This window comes from Entelurus aequoreus, linkage group LG05 (genome assembly GCF_033978785.1).
Source record: "Entelurus aequoreus isolate RoL-2023_Sb linkage group LG05, RoL_Eaeq_v1.1, whole genome shotgun sequence".
Lineage (NCBI taxonomy): Eukaryota > Metazoa > Chordata > Actinopteri > Syngnathiformes > Syngnathidae > Entelurus > Entelurus aequoreus.
In genome coordinates this window covers 4,485,010-4,505,477 of record NC_084735.1, presented here as the reverse complement: position 1 = coordinate 4,505,477, position 20,468 = coordinate 4,485,010, and the positions used below count along the sequence as shown (strand labels likewise).

Below are 20,468 nucleotides of genomic sequence, written 5' to 3'. Positions count from 1 at the left end.
TTAATTGACCCCACAAATGTGATGCTCCAGAAAGTCAATCTGCTCAAAGGAAGGTCAGTTTTGTAGCGTCTGTAACGAGCTAAAGTGTTTTCAGACGTGTGAACATGATCGCACAAGGGTTTTCTAATCATCAATTAGCCTTCTGAGCCAATGAGCAAACACATTGTACCATTAGAACACTGGAGTGATAGTTGCTGGAAATGGGCCTCTATACACCTATGTAGATATTGCACCAAAAAGCAGACATTTGCAGCTAGAATAGTCATTTACCACATTAGCAATGTATAGAGCAGGGGTCACCAACGCGGTGCCCGCGGGCACCAGGTAGCCCGTAAGGACCAGATGAGTAGCCCGCTGGCCTGTTCTAAAAATAGCTCAAATAGCAGCACTTACCAGTGAGCTGCCTCTATTTTTTAAATTGTATTTATTTACTAGCAAGCTGGTCTCGCTTTGCCTGACATTTTTAATTCTAAGAGAGACAAAACTCAAATAGAATTTGAAAATCCAAGAAAATATTTGAAAGACTTGGTCTTCACTTGTTTAAATAAATTCATTAATTTTTTTACTTTGCTTCTTATAACTTTCAGAAAGACAATTTTAGAGAAAAAATACAACCTTAAAAATGATTTTAGGATTTTTAAACACATATACCTTTTTACCTGTTAAATTCCTTCCTCTTTTTTCCTGACAATTTAAATCAATGTTCAAGTAAAAAACAATTTTTATTGTAAAGAATAATAAATAAATTTTTATTTAATTCTTCATTTTAGCTTCTGTTTTTTCGACTAAGAATATTTGTGAAATATTTCTTCAAACTTATTATGATTCAAATTCAAAAAAATTATTCTGGCAAATCTAGAAAATCTCTAGAATCAAATTTAAATCTTATTTCAAAGTCTTTTGAATTTCTTTTTAAAATGTTGTTCTGGAAAATCTAGAAGAAATAATGATTTGTCTTTGTTAGAAATATAGCTTGGTCCAATTTGTTATATGTTCTAACAAAGTGTAGATTGGATTTTAACCTATTTAAAACATGTCATCAAAATTCTAAAATTAATTTTAATCAGGAAAAATGACTAATGATGTTCCATAAATTATTTTTTGAATTTTTTCAAAAAGATTCGAATTAGCTAGTTTTTCTTTTCTTTTTTTCGGTTGAATTTTGAATTTTAAAGACTCGAAATTGAAGATAAACTATGTTTCAAAATTTAATTGTCATTTTTTTTCGTGTTTTCTCCTCTTTTAAACTTTTCAATTAAGTGTAAATATCATTAATTATTAATAATAACAGAGTTAAAGGTAAATTGAGCAAATTGGCTATTTCTGGCAATTTATTGAAGTGTGTATCAAACTGGTAGCCCTTCGCATTAATCACTACCCAAGAAGTAGCTCTTGCTTTCAAAAAGGTTGCTGACCCCTGTTGTAGAGTGTATTTCTTTCAAGTTAAGACTAGTTTAAAGTTATCTTCATTGAAAAGTACAGTGCTTTTCCTTCAAAAATAAGGACATTTCAATGTGACCCCAAACTTTTGAACGGCAGTGTGTATATATATATATATATATATATATATATATATATATATATATATATATATATATATATATATATATATATATATATATATATATATATATATATATATATATATATATATATATATATATATATATGTGTGTGTGTGTGTGTGTGTGTGTGTGTGTGTGTGTGTGTGTGTGTGTGTGTGTGGGAAAAAATCACAAGACTATTTCATCTCTACAGGCCTGTTTCATGAGGGTTTCCTCAATCATCAGGAGAAGAAAAAAAAAATCTCCTGATGATTGAGGAAACCCTCATGAAACAGGCCTGTAGAGATGAAATAGTCTTGTGATTTTTTCCCACACACATATACATATATATATATATATATATATATATATATATATATATATATATATATATATATATATATATATATATATATATATGGGAAAAAATCACAAGACTATTTCATCTCTACAGGCCTGTTTCATGAGGGTTTCCTCAATCATCAGGAGAAAAAAAAAAAGAAAAAAAAATCTCCTGATGATTGAGGAAACCCTCATGAAACAGGCCTGTAGAGATGAAATAGTCTTGTGATTTTTTCCCACACACACACATATATATACATATATATGTGTGGGAAAAAATCACAAGACTATTTCATCTCTACAGGCCTGTTTCATGAGGGTTTCCACACACATATACATATATATATATATATATATATATATATATATATATATATATATATATATATATATATATATATATATATATATATATATATATATATATATATATATATATATATATATATATATATGTGTGTGGGGAAAAATCACAAGACTATTTCATCTCTACAGGCCTGTTTCATGAGGGTTTCCTCAATTATCAGGAGAAAAAAAAATCTCCTGATGATTGAGGAAACCCTCATGAAACAGGCCTGTAGAGATGAAATAGTCTTGTGATTTTTTCCCACACACACATATTACGCTCTACCACGGTATCGAGCACTATTTTTTTTGGATAATCTAATTAAGACATATATATATATATATATATATATATATATATATATAGTGGTCTGGAATAGAGTAGCAGATGGCAGGTGTGAATGCAGCCTAAAAGTCAGCTCATGAAAGTGGATGTAAGGATTGAGTCTAACAGGTTGGACATGAATGAGAAGTGTATGTGTCTATTTGGCTGGTTATTTAATGTAAATAAACATGTTTGGTGGGGAAAGGAGCGAGGTGGTTCTGTAGGACATGACTAACTCCTGGACGTCTCCACTCTGTTGGATTGTGTGATTAAACCAAAGATTTAGTGGCTGTCCAGTTTATTGTGTGCTCTCTCTGGGATTGTAAATATTTGAAGTGATTATTATCAAACACCATATGGAGATACAAGATATTTAGTTGTGCTTCAAGTAAACACACTTGGTACTTTATTAAAACATTTGACCGTACTCTTAGTAGTTGACAACTCAAACAAGGACAATATTAATAGTTACGTTACTACGCTTTCACAAATGTCATCAACACAAAAGCTGTCGAACGAGGAAAAGCAAGGCATTATTGTTCAATAAATGAGCAAGGATGACGGAGCATGACTCAAGAGTCTTGGCGGAAGAACGGTAGTAAGCAGTGTGTGTGTGTAAAGAATTGTAGCGTACGTACAGCACACCTGTGCACTCACTCTTTGGGCTGCGATTCTTTCTGCGCAGCAAAGAAGAAAGCGTTAGCGAGGAACAGGAAGGAGATCTTGCAGCTGACTTACAATGACAAAGTACAGCTTCTTGTGCTGCTCCATCAGCTGATGAAGATGATTCTCAAACTCCATCCTGCGCAAACAAAGTCAATCCTTCACATTTCAGCAATGCCTGTGTCAAACTGCAGTCATGGCTGCCCTCAGTAACAGGAAATATGTATTAGTATAAATGTTTGCATCAGTAATTGTGTTTGATTATTACCCTTTTTACCGACAGATTGACTTGCTTTCAAATTGTAAGTCGAGGTGAAACGCGGATCATTGATGTGTCCATTTTTAATCATTAAAAAAAAATTATAGGAATATTTGGTTGCATTCACAGATAATAATAAAGTTCCGACGATACGCAGAAGGGGGCGCTCAAGATGAAGCCATCAGGACCACATCATCTGCAAAAAGCAGAGACCTAATCCTGCAGCCACCAAACCAGATCCCCTCAACGCCCTGACTGCGCCTAGAAATTCTGTCCATAAAAGTTATGAACAGAATGGGTGACAAAGGGCAGCCTTGGCGGAGTCCAACCCTCACTGGAAACGTGTCCGACTTACTGCCGGCAATGCGGACCAAACTCTGGCACTGATCATACAGGGAGCGGACCGCCACAATCAGACAGTCCGATACCCCATACTCTCTGAGCACTCCCCACATGACTTCCCGAGGGACACGGTCGAATTCCTTCTCCAAGTCCACAAAACACATGTAGACTGGTTGGGCAAACTCCCATGCACCCTCAAGGACCCTGCCCAGAGTATAGAGCTGGTCCACAGTTCCATGACCAGGACAAAAACCACACTGTTCATCCTGAATCTGAGGTCCGACTATCCGGCGTAGCCTCCTCTCCAGTACACCTGAATAGACCTTACCGGGAAGGCTGAGGAGTGTGATCCCACCATAGTTAGAACACACCCTCCGGTTCCCCTTCTTAAAGAGAGGAACCACCACCCCGGTCTGCCAATCAGAGTTTTTGGATGTTTTATTGTAAATGTAGACTAACACACAATCAGAGATGGGACCTAACTGAGATCTTGGTGTATTCCGTCACGTGTTTTTGGAGCTACGACTTCAGGCTGCGCATCCGTGAAAGAAACATGTGGTATCCGGTGAGTCGGGCCAAAAGAAGCGGCTCCCTTACAAGAGCAGAACTGCCCATCGCTAGTTGATACTAATAATGCCCACCGTTGCTTCCGCTGCTTGAGCTTGAGATCCTGGATTTCACATCTGAGCTGTGCTAGAAGCTCTTCACGTTTCTTGATCTCCTCGGCAAGTCTGGAGCACACAAATACCACAATTGAGAAAATATTCCACCTGACCTTCAAGTCTTTCTGCAGGATCAGAGGAAGAAGAGAGTTTCAAATCAGGCAACAAAGTTGAGCATGGCAAATGAATGCTGCCCTCTAGTGTTACACTTCAGCATCTTCACCACTCAGCCATCATCCATATGTTTTTGAAAGGGCGAGCGATACCGATTATTAGTAGGGATGTCCGATAATGGCTTTTTGCCGATATCCGATATGCCGATATTTCTCCAACTCTTTAATTACTGATACCGATATCAACCGATACCGATATCAACCGATATATACAGTCGTGGAATTAACACATTATTATGCCTAATTTGGACAACCAGGTATGGTGAAGATAAGGTACTTTTTAAAAAAAATGAATAATATAAAATAAGATGAATAAATTAAAAACATTTTCTTGAATAAAAAAGAAAGTAAAACAATATAAAAACAATTACATAGAAACTAGTAATTAATGAAAATTTGTAAAATTAACTGTTAAAGGTTAGTATTATTAGTGGAGCAGCAGCACGCACAATCATGTGTGCTTACGGACTGTATCCCTTGCAGACGGTATTGATATATATTGATATATAATGTAGGAAGCAGAATATTAATAACAGAAAGAAACAACCCTTTTGTGTGAATGAGTGTGAATGGGGGAGGGAGGTTTTTTTGGGTTGGTGCACTAATTGTAAGTGTATCTTGTGTTTTTTATGTGGAATTAATAAAAAAAACAAAAAAACAAAAAAAAAAAAAACGATACTGATAATAAAAAAAACGATACCGATAATTTCCGATATTACATTTTAACGCATTTATCGGCCGATAATATCGGCAGACCGATATTATCGGACATATCTAATTATTAGTAAAGGAATTACCCATATTTACAGTAAAAGTTATTAAAGATGAATATTATATGTCAGTAAACATCTGGAAAAGTTGTATTTTTAACATTATTTTGTAGGAAAGTAGTGACATAATGTTTGATCATGAAAAATCACCTTTATTACGTGCGTCTAAGAGGAACATCAACATTTTATTTCTAAATATGACACATTTCCCGGGAAAATGGGTCAAAATATGACATTTGTCATTGTAAGGTTTGCTGGTGAGGAACATTTCAATAAAAACCATCGTTGTCTCCTTCAGGTAGATTATAGTTGAGACATTTTTCAAGATGGCTGACATCACTCCTCTCTGGATGTTACAGAAAGTATGAGAATGTGCGAGCAGCTGCCTGCTCTACTTTACTTATAGAATCATCGCATATTTGTCCAGATATTTACACAAAAGTCTGGATTTTGGATGATATTTTTGGATACATTCCATCCCTGTCACGTTATTGTTTGATTAAATGACGAATCATGAAACTTGTGGCGCTCCTTTAATGAGGCCCGTGCTCTGAGTGTTGCTGGTGGAGCGACTCCATCGCCGCAGTAGCCAAAACAAACACAACGGAAGTGGGAGGATGGCAGGAGAGAAGGACAAAAACGGGGTTTTCTGGCAAAAAGTGGAAGTTTTTAAAGTTAAGCAGACGAGATATTCCGTGTACTAACGAGCAACATTGCAGAACTTTATTCAAATAACACATGAATGCATTGTTTACTTGTTTGTATCATCATTCATGTATATACATCATTCCTTACAAGAAATAACATTAACTATTGTTTACTTGTTTGTTTGTATCATAATTCTTATATACGTAAAATTCCTTACAATAAATAACATTAATTATTGTTTACTTGTTTGTTTGTATCATAATTCATGTATACATCATTCCTTACAAGAAATAACATTAACTATTGTTTACTTGTGTGTTTGTTTCATAATTCATGCATACATCATTCCTTACAAGAAATAACATTAACTATTGTTTACTTGTTTGTTTATATCATAATTCTTATATACCGGTAGATCATTCCTTACAATAAATAACGTTAATTATTGTTTACTTGTGTGTTTGTTTCATAATTCATGTATACATCATTCCTTACAAGAAATAAAATGAATTGTTGTTTACTTGTTTGTTTCATAATTCATGTGAACATTTTCCTTTACAAAAAATAACATTTATTGTTTACTTGTATCATAATTCATGTAAACATCATTCCTTACAAGAAATAACATTCATTATTGTTTACTTGTTTCATAATTCATGTATACATCATTCCTTACAAGAAATAACAATAATTGTTGTTTAATTGTTTATTTCATAATTCATGTATACATCATTCCTTACAAGAAATAACATTAGTTGTTGTTTACTTGTTTGTTTGTATCATAATTCATGTATACATCACTCCTTACAATAAATAACATGAATCATTGTTTACTTGTTTGTGTCCATCATTCATGTAGTAAATAAGAACTAAGAAATAACAGCAACATAGGAAACTTCACCTGCAGTGTCCACTAAAAACTATTTATTTCACACAGCTTTTTTTACTTCAATAAAAAAGTTACTGTATCGTTTTGGATCATCCACGAATCGAATCGGCAACATCCAATTATTAATCGAATCGTTGTTAAAACGAGTCGTTACACCCCTCATACTTTATACTTTAGCTCAGTGGTCCCCAACCTTTTTGTAGCTGCGGACCGGTCAACGCTTGAAAATTTGTCCCACGGACCGGTGGGGGGGTTTAAAAAAAAAAAAAAAAAATTATTATTATTTTTTTTTTACATAATTAAATACAGTCATGTGTGCTTACGGACTGTATCCCTGCAGACTGTATTGATCTATATTGATATATAATGTATATATTGTGTTTTTTATGTTGATTTCATAAAAAAATAAAATAAAAAAATAAAAAATAATTTTTATTTTTTTTACATAATTAAATACAATCATGTGTGCTTACGGACTGTATCCCTGCAGACTGTATTGATCTATATTGATATATAATGTATATATTGTGTTTTTTATGTTGATTTCATTAAAAAAAAAAAAAAAATTTTTTTTTTTTACATAATTAAATACAGTCATGTGTGCTTACGGACTGTATCCCTGCAGACTGTATTGATCTATATTGATATTTAATGTATATATTGTGTTTTTTATGTTGATTTCATAAAAAAAAAAAATAAAAAAAAAATAAAAATTTTTTTTTTATTTTTTTTTAACATAATTAAATACAATCATGTGTGCTTACGGACTGTATCCCTGCAGACTGTATTGATATATAATGTATATATTGTGTTTTTTATGTTGATTTCATAAAAAAATAAAAAAAATTTTTTTTTTTTTTTTTTACATAATTAAATACAATCATGTGTGCTTACGGACTGTATCCCTGCAGACTGTATTGATCTATATTGATATATAATGTATATATTGTGTTTTTTATGTTGATTTCATTAAAAAAAAATAATAATAATAATAATAATAATTTCTTGTGCGGCACGGTGGTTGGGGACCACTGCTTTAGCTGACTAAAATGTTTTGTCCTATTTTGTTGACCAAAACTAAAAGCATTTAAATAAGCGATATTTGACAAAGACTAAAATATATTTTGGTGAGAAGACTTTGACTTGACAAACAACAAAGTCACCTGACAGACTCCTGCTCAGATTCTTTGCACTGGAACTGCAGCTTCTGGCACAACTCTGCACATAAAAGGATATTCAATATCAAAGCTTTGCAAGATTCAGACTGCAGATGAACATAAATGGTGCTAACTAGTAGGACTGGGAATCTTTGGCATCATTTGATTTGACTCTTGGGGGGAATGATTAGATTCAAAAACCGAATTTATATTCAAAACAATACTTTTTAACAACATTGGATGCCAGTTCAATGATTCTTCCATAAAATAGATAAACATTTCTATATTACTTCAAAGAAAACTTGTTTTGTTGAATAAATGTATTGATTAAGAATCGTTATGGTGAGGGCGGACCTACGTCACTTCCGCCTACCAATCCCCTAGCAACCGGGAATTTGTTGAAAACAAAGCAGCTCACAGCGAACACAGCATTGACAGAAAAAGCATTTAACGAGCGTTGTGGCTTGGAAGTCGGCGTTAAATCCTTCATTTACGCATTTTTTACTTATTCGCATATCGCGTGAAAAAACGAAAATGTATTATTTGCGTCAGACTCGTCTCAGTGAACTTTAAAGCTTCTCAGGCTTAGCTTAGCTTGCCAGTTAGCTTAGCCTGCGCGCTACTAAGAAAGAGACGCGGAAGTTATCAACAACAAGATGAAGTGTTAGTGTATAAAATATTGAGAGATTTGAGGGCTACATGTATTGTTTAAGTACAACTGTTCTTCGCCAGGTGTTCTTTGGCCGCCCTGGCTTACCTTTTCCCGGTGGTGTCCATCTTAACGCTGCCTTTGGTATCCTCTCGTTGTCCGGTTTTCGAAAATAGCTAGCTAGGCTATAGACTATATAGCAGGGGTCACCAACGCAGTGCCCGCGGGCACCAGGTAGCCCGTAAGGACCAGATGAGTAGCCCGCCGGCCTGTTCTAAAAAATAGCTCAAATAGCAGCACTTACCAGTGAGCTGCCTCTATTTTTTAAATTGTATTTATTTACTAGCAAGCTGGTCTCGCTTTGCCCGACATTTTTAATTCTAAGAGAGACAAAACTCAAATAGAATTTGAAACTCCAAGAAAATATTTTAAAGACTTGGTCTTCACTTGTTTAAATAAATTCATAATTTTTTTTACTTTGCTTCTTATAACTTTCAGAAAGACAATTTTAGAGAAAAAATACAACCTAAAAAATGATTTTAGGATTTTTAAACACATATACATTTTTACCTTTTAAATTCCTTCCTCTTCTTTCCTGACAATTTAAATCAATGTTCAAGTAAATGTATTTTTTTATTGTAAAGAATAATAAATACATTTTGATTTAATTCTTCATTTTAGCTTCTGTTTTTTCGACGAAGAATATTTGTGAAATATTTCTTCAAACTTATTATGATTAAAATTCAAAAAAAATATTCTGGCAAATCTAGAAAATCTGTAGAATAACATTTGAATCTTATTTCAAAGTCTTTTGAATTTCTTTTAAAATTTTTGTTCTGGAAAATCTAGAAGGAATAATGATTTGTCTTTGTTAGAAATATAGCTTGGTCCAATTTGTTATATATTCTAACAAAGTGTAGATTGGATTTTAACCTATTTAAAACATGTCATCAAAATTCTAAAATTAATCTTAATCAGGAAAAATTACTAATGATGTTCCATAAATTATTTTTTTTAATTTTTTCAAAAAGATTCGAATTAGCTAGTTTTTCTCTCCTTTTTTCGGTTGAATTTTGAATTTTAAAGAGTCGAAATTGAAGATAAACTATGTTTCAAAATTTAATTGTAAATTTTTTCGTGTTTTCTCCTCTTTTAAACCGTTCAATTAAGTGTAAATATCATTAATTATTAATAATAACAGAGTTAAAGGTAAATTGAGCAAATTGGCTATTTCTGGCAATTTATTGAAGTGTGTATCAAACTGGTAGCCCTTCGCATTAATCACTACCCAAGAAGTAGCTCTTGCTTTCAAAAAGGTTGGTGACCCCTGATATATATATATATATAGAGAGAGAGAGAGAGAGACATACATCCTATACCTTGTTTTTCTTGATGAGTTATTTCTAGTTGGAAAGATTGTGTTTGCACTGCAAAGACAGAAACATACTTGACAAACTAGCAAACATAAATGGTCCAACATTTGACGACGTGTCTTACATGTGTCCAACTCCTTCAGCAGGGACTCGAAGATCGTATTATTGGCATTAATGTCGTCTTCCACGGTGCATTTTCCTGTAAACATCACACACCGCTGGCTGATTAGCTTCTGACATACGCATCTTTATTTGTTTTACACACTAAGAAAAGGTTCAGAATGGGTCTTGTAGAGTGTTGCTTTTCTCTACAAGCGGAAGATATAATCATATCTCATTGTCTCCATTCATCATGTTCTGAAACTCCATTGCTGGAGTAACAGGTAAGGATGTACCTCACTGAAGATGCCTTACATCGGCCACAGCAGCTACTTTATCCTCCACAACACAACCAACAAAGTCGCGGTTTCACCATAGCCACATTCATTTTGACATATATATGGCATAAAAGCGTGCATGCTCTACCCCGCATCGAGAAGAATGCAAACATGCTGGGAGATGTGAGTTAAAGCTCACTTTTCGTGTTCGGATCGCAGCGACATGTGCATAATGACGCATGACGTCATCCCAAGCGTGCCTCTCATTGGCGTACAGTGAAGAAAGTCACTATCGAAGCCCAGGACGGAGCTTTTTTCCCACCCAACACGTATGGATCATAAATGTATTCCCTAATAAAACTCTCAGCTATCGGAAACATTCACTTTGTTGGCTATTATTTTGATTAAAGAAAGAATAAATACACACAACCGAGGCGGAAATGCAGTACCACCGAAGAAGACTATGCAGGATTTTACTTCCGGGTTTCATCCGAACATTTTTGCCTTGGATTACTCAGAGATTGATCATACTTTTTATACTTATTTGTTATGTAAGTATATACCAAATAACGACGTAAATTACAGTGCATTGCAGTTTTGGTGAGTTAAAAAAAAAGACAATAGGAGATGTCACGCCAATTTTCTTCCCATCACAAAAACCTTCCTAACCCCCATTTACTTCCGGGGTCATTTCCGCTTACGTCATTGACAGCGATCGATAGCACTTCGTTTGACTCTTTTTTATAATACAGCGTTAACAAAACGTCTGAATTATCAACAATAATGTTGATTTAAAGTACAGACATTTAACATTATATATTAATTAATATTACTGAAATGTTTCAACAATAATGTTGATTTAAAGTACAGACATTTAACAGTAATATATATTAATTAATATTAGTGAAATGGTTTCAACAATAATGTTGATTTAAAGTAGTACAGACATTTAACAGTATTATATATTAATTAATATTTTTTGCACGTTACCACGAAGACAGAAGTTCGCAGCAGCGGCCCTAACACGCCGCTTGAAATGTTGCGAAGCCTGCTGGTGTTTGACATAAGTCCCCTGGGACAGATAAAGACGAATATCATCCAGTGACACCACCATTTTCAGGAGATTTGGATTTATCGATCGCTGGCAATGACGTCAGTAAGAGGAACTGACGTAAGCGGAAATGGGGGTTAGGAAGGTTTTTGTGATGGGAAGAAAATTGGCGTGACAGCGACAAAACAGCGGAAGCGGAAGTAGTGTGCAACACAGCTGTCATGTCGAGGTTCAGCCGGCAGATGTCGCTACTGAGTTTAGTTTAGTTTATTATTATTCGGCCAATGGTCAACAAAATAAACAAAGAGTTGTGCATTCATAGATTGAAAATGAAAATGTTGCAGAGCGACAGGGTTTAGGCTGAAGTTGAACACTTATTGCGCCTAACCTTATAAACAATGTCAAGTACAAGATGAACTTCCGAAAATTATGAAAAGTCCTCTGTACAACATATTATAAATACACATTATACACAACATAAACACAGTTCAATTATATACACAGTAAAGGCATGTGAAATATCCTTGTACACATGTTAAACCTTTGCACCAATTATATACTATATACAAACAATTATACTTCTATTATTATTTATATCCCACATTTAGTTTTTAATTAACATTGATCATAGTATTAACTACAGTGTTGATTCAAGAGTGATATATTTTTTCAAGACATTGGTCTTAAAGTGTTTTTTAAATGTGTGAATGGAAGGAGTTCAATTCATCCATAACAAAACAAAGCGTCAGATATATCGATTGAACGCCCTGAGATTTGATTTTAATTTTTTACTAAGGATCCCCATTAGCTGGTTGCCACAACAACCCACTAGTCTTCCTGGGGTCCACAAACTCAATACAATTACAAGTAAAACCATATAATTATAACTACACAATACAGAAACAAATACAAGCATCAACAAGCAAACAATTTACAGTCACAGAATATTAATTACCATATAAATATAACTACACAATACAAAACCAAACAAAAATCATCAACAAGCAAACTAATTTACAGACTCAGATAAAAATATTACTTTCTTTTTTTTTTTAAACTGTTTACTTTCAGAGAGCCCATTTAGATAAGAACATGGCATTTGTACGATTAAAATATTTAAATGTGTACTTGTATGTGTATGTGTGTACTAAAATATGATTATTAAAACAAAAACAAAAAAGAATAAAAACACACAACCGAGACGGAAATACAGTACCACCGAAGAAGAAAATGCAGGATTCTACTTCCGGTTTTCAGCCGAACATTTTTGCCTTGGATTACTCACTGATTGATCATACTTCTTAGATTTATTATGTAAGTATACACCAAATAACGTAAATTGCCGTTCATTGCCCTTTTGGTGAGTTAAAAAAAAGACAATAGGCGACAAAACAGCAGAAGTAGTGTATAACCCCGCTGTCATGTCGGCGTTCGGCCAGCAGATGTCGCTGCTGAGCTCAAACTGTCCATAACAAAACAAAGCGTCAGATAGATCGATTAAACGCCCTGAGATCATCAGATAAGAACACAACATTTGTACGATTAAAATATTTAAAATGTGCACTAAAACATGTGACAGGTCACCTTGTTGCAGCCTTCTTAGTTTGTTCTTCAGCGGCTCCTGGGTCAGGCCTCCACCCGCTGGAGCAGTGGAGTGAAATGCATCGCTTATATATTCATACAAAACATGTATAATGATACAAAAATAACAATATAACTGTAACCTATTTTTGATGGACTTGCCTCTTTGTGATGTTAAAGGCCTACTGAAAGCCACTACTAGCGACCATGCAGTCTGATAGTTTATTTATTTATTTATTATAGTACTTACTTATAGTACTTACTTGGATAGCAGACGCGCTAGCCGATGCTAGCCGCCACCGCATCTGTGATCGGGTGAAGTCCTTCGTCGCGCCGTCGATCGCTGGAACGCAGGTGAGCACGGGTGTTGATGAGCAGATGAGGGCTGGCTGGCGTAGGTGGAGCGCTAATGTTTTTATCATGGCTCTGTGAGGTCCGGTTGCTAAGTTAGCTTCAGCGTCGTTAGCAACAGCATTGTTAAGCTTTGCCAGGCTGAGAATTATCAACCGTGTAGTTACATTGTCGTGGAGATAAAAGTCACTGTGAATGTCCATTTCGCGTTCTCGACTCTCATTTTCAAGAGGATATAGTATCCCAGGTGGTTTAAAATACAAATCCGTGATCCACAATAGAAAAAGGAGAGTGTGTGGAATCCAATGAGACCTTGTACCTAAGTTACGGTCAGAGCGAAAAAAGATACACCCTGCACCGCCTCTGTAGTTCTTCACTCTAACGTTCCTCATCCACGAATATTTCATCCTCGCTCAAATTAATGGAGTAATCGTCGCTTTCTCGGTCCGAATCTCTCTCGCTCCATTGTAAACAACGGGGAATTGTGAGGAATCCTACCTCCTGTGACGTCACGCTACTTCCGGTATAGGCAAGGCTTTTTTTGATCAGCGACCAAAAGTTGCGAACTTTATCGTCGTCGTTCTCTACTAAATCCTTTCAGCAAAAATATGGCAATATCGCAAAATAATCAAGTATGACACATAGAATAGATCTGCTATCCCCGTTTAATTTAAAAAAAATCATTTCAGTAGGCCTTTAAGTTCCTGTTATACGGTATGCGCCTTGAGCTCTTATTTTGAAGGCGCCAAGAGCGGAAGTGGTGACACGTTGTGGTGGAGCGGAGATTTGTTATTTTGTAGTTTGTACAGTATAGGCGACATATATAAAGCCTCGGTTGTGTTGTCTAATTGTAAATAATGCAGACGAGGCGTGTTGGCTGAGTTGTAAACGTTTACCCACACAGCGCGCTCATAAGCACATTCTAGCTGCCGGCATGGCGACATACAACAACAATTCACGGGGCTACCGCGCATGCTCGTCACTACTGTTGCATGCTGGGTAGTGTAGTTCTTAAATTCCCTAGCTCAGGGGTCACCAACCTTTTTGAAAGCAAGAGCTACTTCTTGGGTAGTGATTAATGCGAAGGGCTACCAGTTTGATACACACTTCAATAAATTGCCAGAAATAGCCAATTTGCTCAATTTACCTTGAACTCTATGTTATTATTAATAATTAATGATATTTACACTTAATTGAACAGTTTAAAAGAGGAGAAAACACGAAAAAAATGACAATTACATTTTGAAACATAGTTTATCTTCAATTTAACTCTTTAAAATTCAAAATTCAACCGAAAAAAAGAAGAGAAAAACTTAAAAAAAGAATTTATGGAACATCATTAGTAATTTTTCCTGATTAAGATTAATTTTAGAATTTTGATGACATGTTTTAAATAGGTTAAAATCCAATCTACACTTTGTTAGAATATATAACAAATTCGACCAACCTATATTTCTAACAAAGACAAATCATTATTTCTTCTAGATTTTCCAGAACAAAAATTTTAAAATAAATTCAAAATACTTTGAAATAAGATTTAAATTTGATTCTACAGATTTTCTAGATTTGCCAGAATAATTTTTTTGAATTTTAATCATAATAAGTTTGAAGAAATATTTCACAAATATTCGTCGAAAAAACAGAAGCTAAAATGAAGAATTAAATTAAAATGTATTTATTATTCTTTACAATTAAAAAAAAAAAATTACTTGAACATTGATTTAAATTGTCAGGAAAGAAGAGGAAGGAATTTAAAAGGTAAAAAGGTATATGTGTTTAAAAATCCTAAAATCATTTTTAAGGTTGTATTTTGTCTCTAAAATTGTCTTTCTGAAAGTTATAAGAAGCAAAGTAAAAAAATTAATGAATTTATTTAAACAAGTGAAGACCAAGTCTTTAAAATATTTTCTTGGATTTTCAAATTCTTTTTGAGTTTTGTCTCTCTTAGAATTAAAAATGTCGGGCAAAGCGAGACCAGCTTGCTAGTAAATAAATAACATTTAAAAAATAGAGGCAGCTCACTGGTAAGTGCTGCTATTTGAGCTATTTTTAGAACAGGCCAGCGGGCTACTCATCTGGTCCTTACGGGCTACCTGGTGCCCGCGGGCACCGTGTTGGTGACCCCTGCCCTAGCTCATAACATCACATCGGTTACATTCCTTCTCCTGGATTGAGGCTCCAGTCTCTTCGCAGGCGTGGGTTCGAATCCCACCGCTGCCACCAACGTAACCGAGGGTTTATATATGTCGCCTGTACTGTAGAAAACTACAAAATATCAAACACGGAGGCTCCAGTTTTACACAAAGACCACTTTAATTTGGTTTGTTTTCAAAACTCCGCTCCACCGCAACGTGTCACCACTTCCGCTTTTAGCGCCTTCAAAATAAGAGCTCAAGGCCTATACCGTATAACAGCTTATAACAGGAACTTAACATCACAAAGAGGCAAGTCCATAAAAATAGGTTACATACCTCCCCTCCTACAAAAAGAAACGTCCTCGTTTCAACACAATAACAGGATAAGTGCAAAAACAACACAGGCAGTTAAAAAAAAACAACGTATTAACCTGTCCCCCTAAATATACCGAGCCTCACACCACTTCCGCTCTTAGCGCCTTCAAAATAAGAGCTCAAGGCATATACTGTATAACAGCTTATAACAGGAACTTAAAGGCCTACTGAAATGATTTTTTAATTTATTTAAACGGGGATAGCAGATCCATTCTATGTGTCATACTTGATCATTTCGCGATATTGCCATATTTTTGCTGAAAGGATTTAGTATAGAACAACGACGATAAAGTTCGCAACTTTTGGTCGCTGATTTTAAAAAAGCCTTGCCTATACCGGAAGTAGCGTGACGTCACAGGGCGAAGGATTCCTCACAATTCCCCGTTGTTTACAATGGAGCGAGATAGATTCGGAACCGAGAAAGCGACGATTACCCCATTAATTTGAGCGAGGATGAAAGATTCGTGGATGAGGAACGTTAGAGTGAAGGACTAGAGAGGCAGTGCAGGGTGTATCTTTTTTCGCTCTGACCGTATCTTAGGTACAAGCTGGCTCATTGGATTCCACACACTCTCCTTTGTCTATTGTGGATCATGGATTTGTATTTTAAACCACCTCGGATACTATATCCTCTTGAAAATGAGAGTCGAGAACGCGAAATGGACATTCACAGTGACTTTTATCTCCACGACAATACATCGTTGACGCACTTTAGCTACGGCGCTAACGTGATAGCATCGGGCTCAAATGCAGATAGAAACAACATTTTAAAAAACCCTGACTGGAAGGATAGACAGAAGATCAACAATACTATTAAACCATGAACATGTAAATACACGGTTAATAATTTCCAGCTTGGCGAAGCTTAACAATTGAAGCTAACTTAGCTACGGAGCTAACGTGATAGCATCAGGCTCAAATGCAGATAGAAACACAATTAAAAAAAACCCTGACTGGAAGGATAGACAGAAGATCAACAATACTATTAAACCATGAACATGTAAATACACGGTTAATAATTTCCAGCTTGGCAAAGCTTAACAATTGAAGCTAACCACGGAGCGGCGGGCGTTGTAGCTTTCGACGACACCCCGGCAAGAAACATATATTTCCCCAAAGTTACGTACATAGCGACACGCACGTACGGGCAAGCGATCAAATGTTTGGAAGCCAAAGCTGTACTCACGGTAGTGCGTCTGCTATCCAGCTCAAACACAACACAACCTCCCGGTTGTGTTGTGATCGCACCTACAACTTTCTTATTTGCAGTCTCCATTGTCCATTAAACAAATTGCTAAAGATTCACCAACACAGATGTCCAGAATACTGTGGAATTGTTCGATGAAAACAGAGCAGTTTGTATGGTGACACATTGGGTACGAATACTTCCGTTGCCGTCGTGACGTCACGCGCATACGTCATCATACATAGACGTTTCCAACCGGAAGTTTAGCGGGAAATGTAAAATGTCACTTTATAAGTTAACTTGGCCGTATTGGCATGTGTTGCAATGTTAAGATTTCATCATTGATATATAAACTATCAGACTGCGTGGTCGGTAGTAGTGGCTTTCAGTAGGCCTTTAAAAACGCCTTTGGATGATGACTTATGCGCGTGACGTAGCCGGTAGAACAGTAGTATGGCTCCCCCATTGAAGTCAATACAAAGTAGCTCTGTTTTCATGTCATTATTCCACAGTATTCTGGACATCTGTGTTGGTGAATCTGTTGCAATTTGTTCATTGCATTATGGAGAAAGAAGCTGAGCAAGCAAAGAAGAAAGTTGTCGGTGCGAAGCGGAGTATTTTGCGAGGGAAGTCAGCAGCAACACAACACAGCCGGTGTTTCATTGTTTACATTCCCGAAAGATGCAGTCAAGATCGAAGAACTCGGACAACAGAGACTCTTACCAGAAGGACTTTTGACTTGGATACACAGACGCCTGTAGAGAACTGGGACAACACAGACTCTTACCAGGATCACTTTGATTTGGATACGCAGACGTGGTACCTTGAGTACGCAGCTGCGCTTCCAAACATTTGATCGCTTGCCCGTACGTGCGTGTCACGTACGTAACTTTGGGTAAATATATAAGCTTTATGAACCTTGGGTTAGGTGAACGGTCCTTTGGGCTGAGTGAGTGTGTGTGTTGTGCAAGTGTTTGAATTGTATTGGCGGGTTATATGGACGGGAGCTAGGAGCTAGCATAACAAACACCTGGGTGTTTTTCTGCGGGATTAATTTGTGGCATATTAAATATAAGCCTGGTTGTGTTGTGGCTAATAGAGTATATATATGTCTTGTGTTAATTTACTGTTGTAGTCATTCCCAGCTGAATATCAGGTCCCACCCGCCTCTCACAGCATCTTCCCTATCTGAATCGCTTCCACTCCCCACTAGTCCTTCACTTGCACTTTCCTCATTCACAAATCTTTCATCCTCGCTCAAATTAATGGGGTAATCATCGCTTTCTCGGTCCGAATCGCTCTCACTTCTGGCCGCCATCACTGTAAACAATAGAGAACTTTGCGGAAATGTTCAACCGACTACGTCACGCTACTTCCGGTAGGGGCGAGGCTTTTTTTTTGTCAGATACCAAAAGTTGCGATCTTTATCGTCATTTTTCTATATTAAATCCTTTCTGCAAAAATATGGCAATATCGCGAAATGATCAAGTATGACACATAGAATAGATCTGCTATCCCCGTTTAAATTAAAAAAATGTCATTTCAGTAGGCCTTTAACACCACAAAGAGGCAAGTCCATAAAAATAGGTCACATAACTATTTTACTTTATATATGTTTCTACGTCTAAATCATGTTATCCACATTATAGAAGCTTGCCCCCTTTCACTTTAAGGACTTCATTATGCAAAAAAAACCAAACACGAAGTTAAAGGAGACAATTAATAAAATATTAATAGTATAAATATTACTCATTAATAATAAAACGTGTAATGCCGCACATCTATTGTCTAAGTGGAGTCAAGGTTGACACTAAGCATTGTAAACACTTTGCTATTTTTAGGTTTATGTGTTCAAATGATCAGTTCTACTTCAATAACAAGGCACAATAAGAGTTGAATGAAACAAAAGCGTATATTGGCTATTTTCTCCTACTTTAGTTGTAACACCTTATCAGCTAACCTGCTAGCTATGCTAACAGCTCATCTGCTAACTACGCTAGTTTAGTTGTAACACCTTATTAGCTAACCTGCTAGCTATGCTAACAGCTCATCTGCTAACTACGCTAGTAGTAGTTGTTTTAATTCCACCTATATAATAAATGACTCACCTTCAGAAGCACTCATTTTGGCGCAAAGGTCTGTAATGTTTGCCGACACAACGCAGGGTCTTTTCAGCTCAATTCAAGATAGTTGGAGTTGACGATGTCGGGATTCGGCGCCAAATGTTTCTTTGGAGCCACAATGGCGGACTCACGTAGTGACGTCACGTAGGTGGCTATAATTGACTGAAGTCCCTGGCTCTCCAGAGCCAAAATGGCGGACTCGTGATGTCACGTAGGTGGCTATAGTTGACTGAAGTCACTGGCTCTCTTTTTGTACTTATTTTGATTATTATTTCTCGATTGTTTGTGAATGTTGCAGTTTATAAAATAAAAATAAAAAAATATATATTTAAAAAAAGTCACTGGCTCTACAGAGCCATAATGGCGGACTCGTAGTTGGCTATAATTGACTGATGAAGTCATGTTGAATATTATAAATTAAGGTTTATACAAATAAAAAAGTTTAAATAAAAGCTCGACAAAAAAAAATAATAAATAAATAAAATGAAGTCGCTGGCTCTCGAGAGCCATAATGGCGGACTGGTGACGTCAAGTAGTCGGCTATAATTGACTGATGAAGTCATGTTGAATATTATAAATCAAGGTTTATAAAAATAAAAATGTTTTAATAAAAGCTCAACAAAAAAATTAAAAATAAAATGAAGTCGCTGGCTCTCGAGAGCCATAATGGCGGACTGGTGACGTCACGTAGTTGGCTATAATTGACTGATGAAGTCATGTTGAATATTATAAATTAAGGTTTATACAAATAAAAAAGATTTAATAAAAGCTCCTCGAAAAAAAAAACGATTAAAAAAATAAAATGAAGTCGCTGGCTCTAGAGCAGTGGTCCCCAACCACCGGACCGAAGAATTAAAAAATAAAAATTAAAAAAAAAAAAACAATTTTTTTAAATTTTTTTAATGAAATCAACATAAAAAACACAATATATACATTCTATATCAATATAGATCAATACAGTCCGTAAGCACACATGATTGTATTTATTTATGTAAAAAAAAAAAAAAAAAAAAAAAAAAAAGTTTTAAAAAATACACCCACCCCCCCCGGTCCGCAGCTACAAAAAGGTTGGGGACCACTGCTCGAGAGCCATAATGGCGGACTCGTGACGTCACGTAGTTGGCTATAATTGACTGATGAAGTCATGT

The 20,468-nt window shown here is 35.6% G+C and overlaps 1 protein-coding gene and 1 non-coding gene across 3 annotated transcripts; both read right to left on the bottom strand.

The window, feature by feature from the left end:
- Window positions 1-2,938: 2,938 nt before the first annotated feature.
- Window positions 2,939-19,460, bottom strand: LOC133649562 (synaptonemal complex central element protein 1-like). 2 transcript variants are annotated; one of them, XM_062046157.1, is made up of 8 exons: window positions 19,306-19,460; window positions 13,154-13,210; window positions 10,266-10,340; window positions 10,148-10,195; window positions 8,126-8,180; window positions 4,462-4,551; window positions 3,295-3,358; window positions 2,939-3,233 (listed from the first exon to the last, which is right to left on the bottom strand). In XM_062046157.1, exons 1-8 carry the CDS (start codon window positions 19,319-19,321, stop codon window positions 3,210-3,212), a joined length of 429 nt encoding a protein of 142 aa, XP_061902141.1. In that variant the 5' UTR covers window positions 19,322-19,460; the 3' UTR covers window positions 2,939-3,209. The 2 variants fall into 2 exon arrangements, with proteins under 2 accessions (XP_061902141.1, XP_061902142.1); XM_062046158.1 differs by lacking the exon at window positions 13,154-13,210 and having other exon boundaries at window positions 19,306-19,458.
- On the bottom strand, window positions 10,417-10,547 carry LOC133651265 (U8 small nucleolar RNA). The gene has a single exon (XR_009826403.1). It is a non-coding gene; the product is annotated as a U8 small nucleolar RNA (small nucleolar RNA).
- Window positions 19,461-20,468: the final 1,008 nt, after the last annotated feature.

Excerpts from the sequence above, each read along its gene's own strand:
- LOC133649562 (XM_062046157.1), bottom strand. Across the intron at positions 10,341-13,153 it reads ACTAAGAAGGCTGCAACAAG|GAAAATGCACCGTGGAAGAC; the intron begins GTGACCTGTCAC and ends TGATGTTTACAG. Across the intron at positions 3,359-4,461 it reads CTCAAGCAGCGGAAGCAACG|GATGGAGTTTGAGAATCATC; the intron begins GTGGGCATTATT and ends TTGTTTGCGCAG.